General features: G+C 34.8%; 1 protein-coding gene across 1 annotated transcript; it reads right to left on the bottom strand.

Moving 5' to 3' along the window:
- Positions 1-1,930: 1,930 nt before the first annotated feature.
- Positions 1,931-13,586, bottom strand: LOC112043059 (uncharacterized). The gene is made up of 10 exons (XM_052885137.1): positions 13,413-13,586; positions 12,358-12,571; positions 11,607-11,737; positions 10,614-10,766; positions 9,330-9,485; positions 7,397-7,525; positions 6,117-6,339; positions 4,980-5,110; positions 3,498-3,650; positions 1,931-2,087 (listed from the first exon to the last, which is right to left on the bottom strand). The coding sequence occupies exons 1-10, from the start codon at positions 13,471-13,473 to the stop codon at positions 1,936-1,938; spliced, it is 1,503 nt and encodes a 500-aa protein (XP_052741097.1). The 5' UTR covers positions 13,474-13,586; the 3' UTR covers positions 1,931-1,935.

Below are 13,586 nucleotides of genomic sequence, written 5' to 3'. Positions count from 1 at the left end.
ATTTACCGTCGTTATCATCATACTAAAGGTTAGGCTAAAGGTTATAAGAGACTAGCTGACACCGCGTGGATTTACTCACGTGGTTCCCGTTCCCGTAAGAAAACGGGGATAATGTATAGTCTATAGCCTTCCTCGATAAATGGGCTATCTAACACTACAAGAATTTTTCAAATCGGACCAGTAGTTCCTGAGATTAGCGCATTCAAGCAAACAAACAAACTCTTCAGCTTTATAATATTAGTATAGATTCGTCCCATCCGTACTAAGTAGATCAGTGGACGTGTAGATTCGTGCCATCCGTACTAAGCGAATGGACGTATTTAAATGACTTTCTATAAAAAGAATACTACGATCCGTCTTATGATGCGTCCGATATATGGACGCCCAACATTTGATAACATGCTACAGCAATTGTTAACATAATAGTGAAGTCAACATTGTTGTTGACTTTTTTTTTCTGAATGTGTAAGTGCCGTAGGCTCCTTATGGGACCTCAGCGGCGTCACCGGGGGGAATGTTGATGTTTTCCTCAGGTCATCTCCTCATGCTTCATGTGGTGGGTATGGTACCACAATGGTTACCCTCCCGGGAAAACATTGGACTTTAGTCTCCCACGGTTAATTTCTATCAGCCGCTTTTGGGACTAAGGCATTTTAAACTACGGTCAATTTTCAAATTTTGAAGGTACGTACGATTTTATGGCTACTAATATGATCGTCATGATTTTTCATAATGTTATTGGTACAGGAAACACACACACACACACACACACACACACACACACACACACACACACACACACACACACACACACACACACACACACACACACACACACACACACACCTAGGCATACGCTACCTTTAGGTAAATTATTAAAATAAAACTGGTATAAATTACAAATGCACATATATTAAGTTTTAATTGTATTTGTAACTCAAATTATATATAAATTGGAAAAATTATAAGTTATGTATAAATTTGATTATATAAGCTACCTTATAAACTAAATCACAATTTAATACTTTTTTGTTTTATATTTAATTTTTAATTTAAATAGTTTATTTCATTTAATTAATTTAATTTAATTAATTTTAATAGTTTTTAATTGTACTTGTACTGCAGCTAAAAATATTGTAATCTTCGTTCGTGAAGAGATGGTGGTTGTAACACAAAATCTTTTATAGATTTTAGCACAACTGCCGTTTCAACCTATTCTGTATAAAAATGTTTTTTGCTCAATAAATCATTTATTCATTTATTCAGGAAAGGGTTCAAAATTGTATGGAGCCCAGGTCCAGTCATTGTACCCTAGCGGAAATTAAAGAAAATATTTTTTTTAACTATTTTTTATTTGATTCATACAAATCTACGAATTTATTTTATTTCTTTCGAAATAATATTCAATATCTCCCAAGAAATGCAACACTAATAAGGGTAATAATGGCGGATTGATGACATTTTTAATGCAGTAATCGATTTGACGTTTGCTGTCAATTGTCATGTCATAGTTCTAACTATCGAGAAAAGTTTTACAAATTGTGTATTTTGTATAGTGATAACGAAGCTAACACTTTGAAATATCATTTACCCTAATATCAAACTCCTAACTTTTCCAGAATCTGAGATCCAGAACCATTTGTAACCACCAAATTACATATTGCACACTCTTAAGGGGGCTATCTTGGTATAACTCAAAAACTTGGGTTTAAATTTTATTTATTTCTTTTTATTTAGTTACATTTATTCACTTTAATAAATTTTAATAAGATCCTTGTATTTTTATAAATAAATATTTAAATAATGTTTAATAGGTTTAATTTGGGTTACGTTTCATCAAGATTTAATTAAGGGTAAAAAGATTTTTACACAAAAGTCGAGGTAGTTCAGTAGTAAAGACATAAAACAATAAAATAAAGCTTGATTAATTATTATTTAATACAAAGCCAGATCTTTTAACGGTGTTGAACGCATGTATATTTTCACTGTGTCATACATCTTGTCTACTAACTTTTTATTTACATATCCTCCAAAGTTTGCCACCACTATTCTCCAATTTTCATTCAATGTCCTGTGTAGCTTGTCATCTGAAAAAGTAGAATCGTTATCAACCCATATTCGGCTCACTGCTGAGCTCGAGTCTCCTCTCAGAATGAGAGGGGTTAGGCCAATAGTCCACCACGCTGGCCTAATGCGGATTGGCAGACTTCACACACGCAGAGAATTAAGAAATTCTCTGGTGTGCAGGTTTCCTCACTATGTTTTCCTTCACCGCTTGAGACATGTGATTTTTAATTTCCTAAAATGCACACAACTGAAAAGTTGGAAGTGCATGCCCCGGACCGGATTCGAACCCACACTCTCCGGAATCGGAGGCAGAGGTCATATCCACTGGGCTATCACAGCTCACGGAAAAAGTAGAATACAATGAAGTAATTAACATTTTTTTTTGGTTGTTTCAGTCAATGGTCTAATAAGGAAAACCTTAAAGTAACATTTTATGAGGGCTAGATCAACAAAAGTATGGGACATAGAATACAATAAACCTTGAGACAATGCGTATTAAGAAAGGTTCTTTACTCTGTACCACAATTCGCTTTGACTTATCTACCTCAGTAATCGAATGATTGTGTTTTTAAAATTGTATTTTACCCGCCGCCATTTATTTTTCGAAATCAAAATTTTCCGAAACTAGTCTTGAATTTTCTGAATACACCTTTTTTAATATTAGCCACATCTTTTTTAAATTCTCCAAAATATAATGCCCAGTCAAAAGTAAATAAACGAAATTCTTGGATAGATGTGGACACAACAGTTCAGCAGACGGGAAGTGAAATCCCTGAAATCTTTGGGCTTCAAATCAGGTGTCTAAACCGTAAAACTGTTGGGGTTGAAACCCCAATAGTTTCGCGGTTCTATCTGTAATTGTTAAAATGCTCTGTTAATTTCTACGTAATATCATACCGGAACGCTAAATCGCTTGGCGGCACGTTTTTGTCGGATGGGTGGTATAACCATGGTAATATAACCAACACCACCACCTTACCAGACTTTAGCCAAATTAGAAAATATTGTATTATCATAAATGAACCCGAGCTTGAAAGCGAACAAAAAGTATTTCTGTTGAAAAAAGCATTCCCAAATGACTGTGCCAAAGAGGACATCAAGATATTTTCCGAAGATTAAAGATTAAAAGGAGGGTAATGAAAGGAGAAAAACAGGTTTCAAAAAGAAAAATTAGTCAAACTAAATACTTTTGGTGCCTATGCGATGACAAACATAGTTTTAATATATCTTCCTTTGTCCTTTGTCCTTAGGTAATAAAATATGGTTTGTTCGTGTCTGCAGTACCTACCTACTTACCATAAGTATTAAGTTTGATTACTTCCACTTACTAACTTGTTTTTCTCTTTTCAGTTCATTACTTTTATGAGTTATTTTTTCATAATGTTTTTTTTTACTATAGGTAGGTAGGTATTAAGTAAATGATTACTCACTAAATCTTTTGTCTCCGTCGTTTATATTGCTAAACTGGTAGTGTGCACCGTCAACTAAATCCAGTGCGTGAAAGTATGATGTTATATCCATATAGTCCTTCCCATTTTCATTTATAATATCAAACTTGAATAAAATCTCTATTTGCATATTCTCTGAAAAATATAACCGAAAAAGTAAATATAAACAGAAAAGAAGTAAATATAAAAGAAAAGAAATACGACTTATTTATTTTATTTTAAATCTAGGTATACTAATCGATATTAATTTTTTGTTTGTTTGTATGATTGATTGATTGAACGCGCTAATCTCAGGAACTGGTCCGATTTGAAAAATTCTTTCAGTGTTAGATAGCCCATTTATCGAGGACGGCTATAGGCTATATAATTATATTATCCCCGTACTCCTACGGGAACGAGAACCGCGTGAGTGAAACCGCGCGGCATCAGTTAGTATATAAATAAAAGTGTCTGTCTGTGATTTCAAGATAACTGTGTTTTCTCTAGTACTTACAGTTATTTACACGATACTAAAACCAAAATTTTGTATATACAACTTTGCTTTAACAAAGTTTACTTATGACTAGTCATAGTAATTCGATATTTATAATGGCGCCAATGCCTGCAAGCATGGTGCAGACTTCCAAACATCTTCTGGAAAACATGACGTATCTAACACACATATACACTATAATACGAGTAGGTACATCTAATGATGTTAGAAGACAAAAGAAGTAGGTAGACGAATTACATAAACCAAATCCGATGTTTACAATTGGCACACAAAAATTATTTCAGCGGTGCGGCGACAGAGCTCAGATGGCCTATTCACTATTTTGGTCTTTATTATCAACCTACTAAAATAAACATCAAATCTATTGACAAAACCTACTGTGTGATATCCACCAGTAAGCACCGAATGACATTTAATACATAGAATTTGCTGGCCTATTCACTATTTTGGTCTTTATTATCAACCTATTAAAATAAACATCAAATCAATTAACAAACTGTCATTTACCTACTGTGTGATATCCACCAGTAAGCAACGCATGATATTTTTACATAGAACCACAATTTCGTATATGTCAACTACTATACGTCAAAGTTAGCGAATTAGCCTGCAGGTTTGCTAATTAGCATAGTTTCAACGTGCCACGGCCTCCGAGGCGCAGTGGTATGCGCGGTGGATTTACAAAACGGAGGTCCTGGGTTCGATCCCCGGCTGTGCAGATTTAGATTTTCTTAATCGGCCCAGGTCTGGCTGGTGGGAGGCTTCGGCTGTGGCTAGTTACCACCCTACTGGCAAAGACGTACCGCTAAGCGATTTAGCGTTCCGGTGCAATTCCGTGCAGAAACCGAATGGGGTATGGGTTTTCATCCTCCTCCTAAGTCAGCCCGCTTCCATCTTAGACTGCATCCGTCACTTACCATCAGGTGAGATTGTAATCAAGAGCTAACTTGTAAAGAATAAAAAACACTTACTTAGAGTAATCTTAGAAGGTCCTCCTCCATATACATACATAAAAAGCACAGTGCCAATTACATCATTGTTGAATTCTATGACGATGTCCGAATGGATAAGAATTCTAAAAACATTTAGTTCCATATCAAAGCTGCAAAACAGGAATAATTTAGTATTATATGGAAGACTACATTAATTACGTAGAGCAAGAAGTAAAGTATAGATAAAACAGAAAAGTAAACAAACATAACAGAGTTACCCAAATCGGTTCAGGCGTCTTCGAGTAATCGTGTAACATAAACACAAAACAAGGTTAGAATAGAAGTCGGTTAAAAAAAATAAGGAGTCTAATGTGTAATGTGTAGATTTAAGGAATTTTAAAAGAGACGTAGATACATTGAAAATTATTTAAATTCAAGAAAATATGTAGGAACGGTTCAGTTAAGAAATATGCTATTAAATTATTCATGGAATTACTAATGTTCGCAAAAAATTCTTTATAATGATTGTGATGATGATAATGATTCTTCACAAAACGTAAATTTACTTAGCGTACTAAATAAATTATTTTACGTTTCGTTTATTATGTCTATAACTCTAATTATTCACACTAAGGTTGATTTCTTTTTTTTCTCATCTCTTATTCTGTTACTCGGCAATCTGTCATACGACATTGAGCCGTTCGTCTGTTGGTTAGAGTATGTGTCATCAGGAGGAGTAAGTTCATTAACGAATCTCCTATTTTTCTGTATTCTAGCTATCTTCCTTGGCTAGATTTTGAACACTGTTGCGCTTCAGTCTGCAAAACAGCAGCCTGCCGTCTCCTCTCAGATTGTTTGCCAAGTCATTTACAAAACAACACTAAGGTTGATGACAGTTTTTTTATATATACAGGATATCCCGTAAATATTACTACAATTAATGCCTTATACTAAAAATTGAAGCTTTCGTGTGGCAACACTTTCGAACTAACGTTTTTTCCGGATATCGGAGTATCCCCAAGGGAGTCTTACCCTAGAATATGCAAATGCAAAAACGCTAGAGCTAGGTAGAGCAATATAAACGTACATACAAATGAAACAAAATAACATATATTTAATTCAATTAAGGATACCAATATATATACGACTAATAATAAATTTACTAAAATTACTTACCTGATATGATCAAAGATTGCATTTTCTAACCCCGCCACTGTAACTTCAGTCCAATTATATTTAAAATTTGGAAGTTTCACTCGTATGGGATCCAAATGTATTTTACCTACTTTTTTGATACCAAGTGCGGGTATGCCTTCTGCAAATTCCTGCAACGTTTTTTGAGCTTCTTTCGTCAAACAGACAGAATCGTTAAGCGAACATTTTACTCTTGTTTGGGATTCTACAAATTAAAAAAAAATTAAAGGAATAACAATCTGATATTGATAACAGTTAATTAGGCCATCATACAGTTGCGTTGCAGAAATGTCTACTTAAAATATGGTTACAATAAATTCGTCAACAAATCAGAGGGATTTCTTCTTCGGTAAATTATAAGGTTAATATAATCTGGGACTTTATCTACCCAAGCTTCTCGTAAAGTAGGCAATGTACTTCAATTATGGCTTTGTGAGTCACAAAATGAATATTTTTGGCTCTTTATAAGCCAAAAATAATCCAAACCTTAAACCTTCTAATAAAGAGAATTTTTTATATTTTCTTGCGGAAATCATATTGTTCTGAGCCGGTAGACTTGTTCCAACACTTTTTTAGTCAGCGTTAAAGCTGTAAACCTTAAGGATGTTTGGTGAAGATTTACTACGACTCTTGAGTTTCTGACAAGCGAAGATATCTAACATTTCCTCTAAGAAAAAATAAAGAAATTAATCAAACTTGTATAGTTTGAAGTTCGTATCTCTGTTACCTTCCACGGTCACCATGATCCACTCTCCTTAGTTACTTACTTACTTATGGTAGGAAATATTAGCCTGACAAGTTGTCAGCTTCCCCTTTCCTTATAAATACCGAAGGTCTAACCATACAAACTCATTTATCATTATCAGTCGAAGGACGTCCACAACCAGATATACTTAGGCCTCCTAATAGGACTTCTAAACATCGGGATTTTATTATTTCTAATATTAGTTAAGACTCAAACAATACTGCGCTTTTCGTTGCGAGGTAGCCATTCTAGCTTCTTGAGACCTCTTCAAACTATGTGCCCGTCCATTGTCACTTCAATTTTGCTCCTCGTTGAGCTATAAAAGTGACATTGGATCTTCTACGGATTTATTCATTTCTGATTCGAGCACGCAGAGATAGTCCTTCTATAGATCGCTTATCAACACTCTGAGCCTTCTTATGAGGCCTATAACTATAGTTAGCGACCACAGATTTTGTTGCTTTATTATAAACGAAAATGAATTCTAAATGTTAGAAACTGTTATGTTTTTACTTACTCGTTATATGGCTTTGTGAAAATGGTACAAATGCCAACAAATGTAAAAATTGTATTATAGTGAATCTTAAATAGAATGTCTTCATTTTTTCACCAAATGATCTCGTTCTAAAGACCAGCGAACTAACAACTAGTTGGTAAAACTTAGTGTTTCATTATATATGGTAATCGATTTTTTTACAGATGGTCTAAGATCCGACTTTAGAAATATATACCCTCATCTGTTTTTTATTAGTGCTAAGAAACAAATAATAGATAAAATAGTTGCACAAACTAAATTGCGGCCAGACACATTATAGATCAAAGGTAACTTAAACCCTTTAAACTAAGCATAAAATAAAAATTTTAATAAAAAAAATACAACCGACTTCAAAATCTAAAAACGTTCCCACTAAACTAAAAAGTGAAAAATAACATCATAATATGTTCTACCTGCTGATCAGTATGAAGGCGGTGCTAAGCCGGTGATGTATTAATTCAAGCTATGTGGGAATATCTTATAGATTTAGATTTTGCAGACCAAACACACAAAAACACACAAGGTAGTTGCTGTAAATTGTTAAGGAGTTCCCTTAATTGTCCTTGGTCTTCATCACCAAACCCCTAAATGACAGTCACAACCTATCTATGTGGAAAGTTCTCATTAATACAAATAAATCAAGCCCAAACACAAGGTAACTGCTGTAAATCGCCGAGGAGTTCCCTTGTCTATTTTATGACTCCATCATCAGATCGATTTTAAACCTTCATGAAATTGTAGTGCTTAAAAGTACTAAATGGAAAAGTATACGAACACACTAGACACCCATATAATTTTTGAAAGTTCCCCTCAATTTCTCCAGGATCCCATCATCAGATCTTGACATGATGGCAATGGGACCAAATGGGGACTATACCGTTTCAAACAAAAAAAGAATTTTTGAAATCGGTCCAGGCGTCTTAGAGTAATCGGTGTACATACATAAAAAAAAAAAAAAAAAAAAAAAAAAATACCGACCGAATTGAGAACCTCCTCCTTTTTGAAGTCGGTTAATAAGATTTCATTTGACGTGCTAAACGACTAAAAAACTGATGAGGGTATATAAATAACATTTACTCACCTATTTAGGTATTATCTGGCATCCTCAACAATTGTAATGGTGAAAACAGGCAACTTTTACATTTCCAATTCTGTCGGGTATATTATTTAAACTATTCTACGATTTTTTAATTAACCAAAGAGGGAAGTATATTATACAAAATTTATTGAAAATGTCATTTACGGCTGCAATTAACTAGGCTACCTTCTTGCACGGTGTTAATGTGAACTTTATTTTTTTTTTTTTTATTACTAATAAATAACAGATGAGAGTAAATATTTCTTATTCCGGATCTCGTACTAATACGTTAAACCAGCGTATAATTACTATAAGTATAAGTACTTTATTTCTTTAATTATTAAACTCATATAGGTATCTTTTGTTGGTGTGCTACTAAATGCCAATCGGGTGGCTTTATTCAAGAGCCGTGACAGCCCAGTGGATATAAGCTCTGCCTCTAGTGTTACCTTCCTTGTATTAATAACGAGGTTATTAAAAGTTGTTACTAACCAGATGTTTTTTTTCTGTTGCTTAATTAATAGTTATACAACTTAACAGCTATATAATGTCCTACAAATTGCGTGGTTCACTATCTCTTTCCGACGCCCAGAAGCGTTTATTTCCTGGTAACTCAGTTAGCTACTAGAATCAAGAATTTTCGTAAATAAAAAAGTTGATCGTCTTATCGAGATGAAACTACTTACGAAAAATTAACTTGATTGTAATCAGTTGTAAAAAATGTTCTGCGGATCCTGGACTATAAAGGTACTATTTTTAATTAATTCCGTTTTAAAAAAAAAATACAATTAGAAACTTAACATAATTTATTTACAGGAAATATAGTTTTAGTAACTCATATTTGGTAAAAACAAACTGTTTCCAGAGGAAGGTAGTGCAAATAGGTTCTGATGGCATTGAAGATTTTATCGTTGGTCTTATCAAACACGTATGGGCCATATATTGTCGTGAGCTGTTTCCAATTCTTGTTTATTGCCATGTGCGTTTTCCTGCCTGGAACAATATACGATGGTTTAAGCTTCATTAAAAAGGCGTATGTTAGGCTAAAGTTCTGTATATAAGTACGCTTATATACAGAACTTTAGATAGATATTGTGATACCAACAAGTATCACAATATCTATCTAAAGTTCTGGCTAAATTCTTTGTGGTGCTGCAGGCTGGGACAAATACTTTCTTTAGGGCAAAGAATGAAATACCAATATTTGTCACCGCATGCGGCAACATAAAGAATTTAGTCAGAACTTTTTATAGATATTGTGATACTTGTTTTTATGATAATATTTTTTTAAATAACATTTTATAAACAAACAATAAGTAATTTGAGTTGGACTCCCTACCAGGTGGACTGATGATATCAAGCGAGTCGCAGGGATTCGCTGGATGCAGGTGGCTCAGTGTCGTGATGTTTGGAAGTCCCTACAAAAGGCCTAAGTCCTGCAGTGGACGTCCATCGGCTGATATGATGAAGTAATTTGAAAAAAATACAAGTAAGTAATAAAATGACGTAGGTTTTCTACCTTCATAACTAATTTGTTTGATTGTAAACAGTACACAGTACAGTAGGCTGTTAGATAGTAGGTATAACAGGAGATGGGAGAAGTAAAATAATATTTTCACTGCACACAATCATATTTGATAACAATAACAAACAAGAGCGGAAGCTCTGGCAAACCTTATAATAATAAAGTTGCCTAAAATAAAAAAGTTGAGTTTGTTTGTTTGTTTGTTACACTTTGACGTCTAAACCACTGAGCCGAATTAAAAAAATATATAAATAAAATAGGCAGTTATTTCTTGGTAAAACCGTGGTGCTAGTAAATGATAAATAAATACATATAATGGCCCCATATTCGACCCATATTCGGCCCACTGCTGAGGTCGAGTCTCCTGTCAGAATGAGAGGGGTTAATCCAATAGTCCACCACGCTGGCCCAATGCGGATTGGCAGACACACACGTAGAGAATTAAGAAAATTCTCTGGTATGCAGGTTTCCTCACGATGTTTACCTTTACCGTTTGAGACACGTGGCTATCACGGTTTTATAAATAAATTAATATAAAAACATGCAATGATAACCTTATCTCTAATATACGATTTCTAATAACTTAACTTACTTACTTAATTCATTGTTTCCATAGAACAGATTGCCAAAGTACAGTCTAGCACCTTGCATTTCAAACCCATATCGGAAATCTTTTAAATCTATTATGTCTCTACCAAAAAAATCTTTTAGGATATCAAAAGGCATTACCATCTCCATCCGTACATTATCTGAAATATTAGTTGAACAAGTCAATTTCCCTTTAAAAATTAAATATACATTTTGAGTCTTTTTTATTTTGTTAGGGTTTTTTATTTGTGCATATTGTTATTATATAACTGCATCTAATATAGAAAATAGTGTGGATTGTATGTAGGAATTAAATCCTAAGTAAAGTTAAATTTGAAAGTTTGTTTGTTCTCAAAGTCGAAGACTGTTTTCATGTCTAATTCGTATCTAAATGGAAAACTCTATATTGTATAGAAAAACTCTATATATATAGATTGTAGTCCAGGGCTAACTTATAAAGAATAAAAAAGGTAAACTCAAAGGAACCAAAAATCGCATAAAAGGAATTTGTAGACAGACTGAGTGACGTAATTACCGAGAAAACCAAGTGCCCAAAGCGTACAGACCAGCAGCTGAATATAATTATATTTTTTTAATTTAATTCATTAAGTACCTATTTGAGGTATCATAAGTGGCTAAGCTGATTCGGTTTTTATTTTAAATTCCCGAATGGGGCTATTGTAGTCTGTGATGTTCACCATGAATTTTCTCAAAAATGTTGATTAAGATATTTTATATAGTTCTCTCTAAAACATAGTCTTATTTTCACTGCCTAAGATATTTTTTTAAACTTTCACAGAATACATAGATAGTGACGTATAAGTACCTCGGTACTGTCTTATCTGAGTTGGAAATGTTTTAAAGCTTATTAGCTTGGAATTTTGATTTTTGATTGAGATTGGTTATGTTATATGTAACATAACAAATCTCCCTCCAAATTATGCTATGTTTAAAACATGACAGACATTATAAACGATGTGAATGTTCTTAAAAAGACTTACCAAATTCCATTCTTAATTTACCAGCTCCTTCAACGGGCGTAGATAGTAGGTGCCCCTCCTGTATATAGTGACTTTGTAATAACATATCTGAACGGAAGACCAATCTTATAAGTTTTGTGTTCAAATTAACGCTGAGGAAACAAAAACGACACAATTTAAACAACATTATATTTTACAAAGCCAAGCCGAGTCTCATCGGTCGGGCACATAGTTCGAAGAGCCGATGGACGTTGTGGTCCCAAGGTGCTGGAATGGAGACCCTCCACCAGGTGGAATGACGACATCAAGCAATTCGCAGGGATTCACTGGAAACAGGCAGCTCAGGATCGTGATGTTTGGAAGTCCCTACAAAAGGCCTATGTACTGCAGTGTACGTCCATCGGCTGATATGATGATGATGATGATAAACTCAGTGTACGACTGAGTGAGACTCGGCTCACTCAGAATACGACTTTCTCCGCAAGGAATGCCTTTTAGTAGGTACATAGAGCTGTTCCCGTCCCAACGCAATGATAGCGGTATTTCCAGTTAAGCTGCAATTGGTTGAAATTTGTCGTTGGTCGCATGTTAGCACCACTGAACAGACTAACATCGCCTCTCACAAGAGAACTATACTAGTTTGTAGAAAGATAATCGACTTGCGGAGTTTCTACGTTCGGCTATATGTATGTTTTATTTTTCATGATGTAGATGTGAAATGGTATAGATTAGGCAAATGAGGATATTAGCAAAATCATTATTCAGCACTGACCTGAGCTCATCAATGATCGATTTCCCTAGACCATGCACGTATGTAGTGTTCCAGATATGCTTGAATCGTTTTTCGTTTATATTCAAGCCGTCAAAGACCATTATATCCAGTGGTTCTATACCCAGTTCAGGAACGCCAGCGGCGAAAGCTGGTACAATTGCTTTTGCTCTCGCGGTTAGGCATGGTGAATCAGTTATCCAGCACTTATGCTGTACTGTAAACGACAAAAACATCATAAATTTAACTAAGAGCAGCGAAGAGAGACGTGATAGCCCAGTGGATATGACCTCTGCCTTTGATTCGGAGGGCGTAGGTTCGAACCCGGTCCGGGGCCACCACCAACTTTTCGGTTACGTGCATTTATGAAATTATATATCACGTGTCACAAACGGTGAAGGTGAGGAAACTGAAGTCTGCCAATCCGCATTGACCAGCGTGGCGGACTACGGCCTAACCCGTCTCATTCTGAGAGGAGACTCATGCTCAGTAGTGAGCTGAATATAGGTCGCTAATGACGATGACACTACGTACGTAGTGTGTACTATACTAAAATACCGGTCAAATTGAGAACCTCCTCCTTTTTGAAGTCGGTTAAAATGGCCATCCCCGGCCCAGACCTCCCCTAATCACTCGGGAGTTTACTTATATCTAAAAAAATCTTGATAATTCTACTCTGATAATGAAATCATTACTATATCAAAGATGGTTTTCTACAACGTTTTACGACATTTTTAATTAATTTTCAATTTGTCCACAACGGGGACAAGCTAAGATCGTTGACCATACAGCCTAAGTTTTCTGATATTTTTGGGCCGGTGGCCATTCCCCTTTGCGTGACACTAACACCTGTACTAAACTGTTCTTATAGTCGTCTATATGAAAAATGGGATAAGGTACCGAAATTTAGAGGTCAACAGAAGGCAACAACTTAACAGCCTACTGGCGGGAATTATGTAAATCCGCCACTGATTCTATGCGATGTCTTCCGCTCCACATGATTCTTTTCATTATAACGTCAACAAATTGATGCTTTAAAAAAGCAAAAAAGAACTTACATGATCCATAAATAAATGCTATCTGCAATAAAACAAACAAGAAACATGTTACAGCCTTCATGGCTATGCTATTACTACGAATACCAAGTTATTGATTCCTATCGATTGTTATCTACTAAATTTTTAATGTATCTTCCGTGCTATATATAGATGCACTTAAAGAAACCATTACAC

Source organism: Bicyclus anynana, chromosome 13, assembly GCF_947172395.1.
Source record: "Bicyclus anynana chromosome 13, ilBicAnyn1.1, whole genome shotgun sequence".
Taxonomy (NCBI): domain Eukaryota; kingdom Metazoa; phylum Arthropoda; class Insecta; order Lepidoptera; family Nymphalidae; genus Bicyclus; species Bicyclus anynana.
This window is presented reverse-complemented; position numbering and strand designations above follow the sequence as displayed.

Coding starts and splice junctions, on each gene's coding strand:
- LOC112043059 (XM_052885137.1), bottom strand. CDS start 13,473: ATGAAGGCTGTAACATGTTTCTTGTTTGTTTTATTGCAGATAGCATTT. Junction 3,651..4,979: donor ACCTTCTAAGATTACTCTAA/GTAAGTGTTTTT, acceptor TATATTTTTCAG/AGAATATGCAAATAGAGATT. Junction 2,088..3,497: donor CGACGGAGACAAAAGATTTA/GTGAGTAATCAT, acceptor CTACTTTTTCAG/ATGACAAGCTACACAGGACA.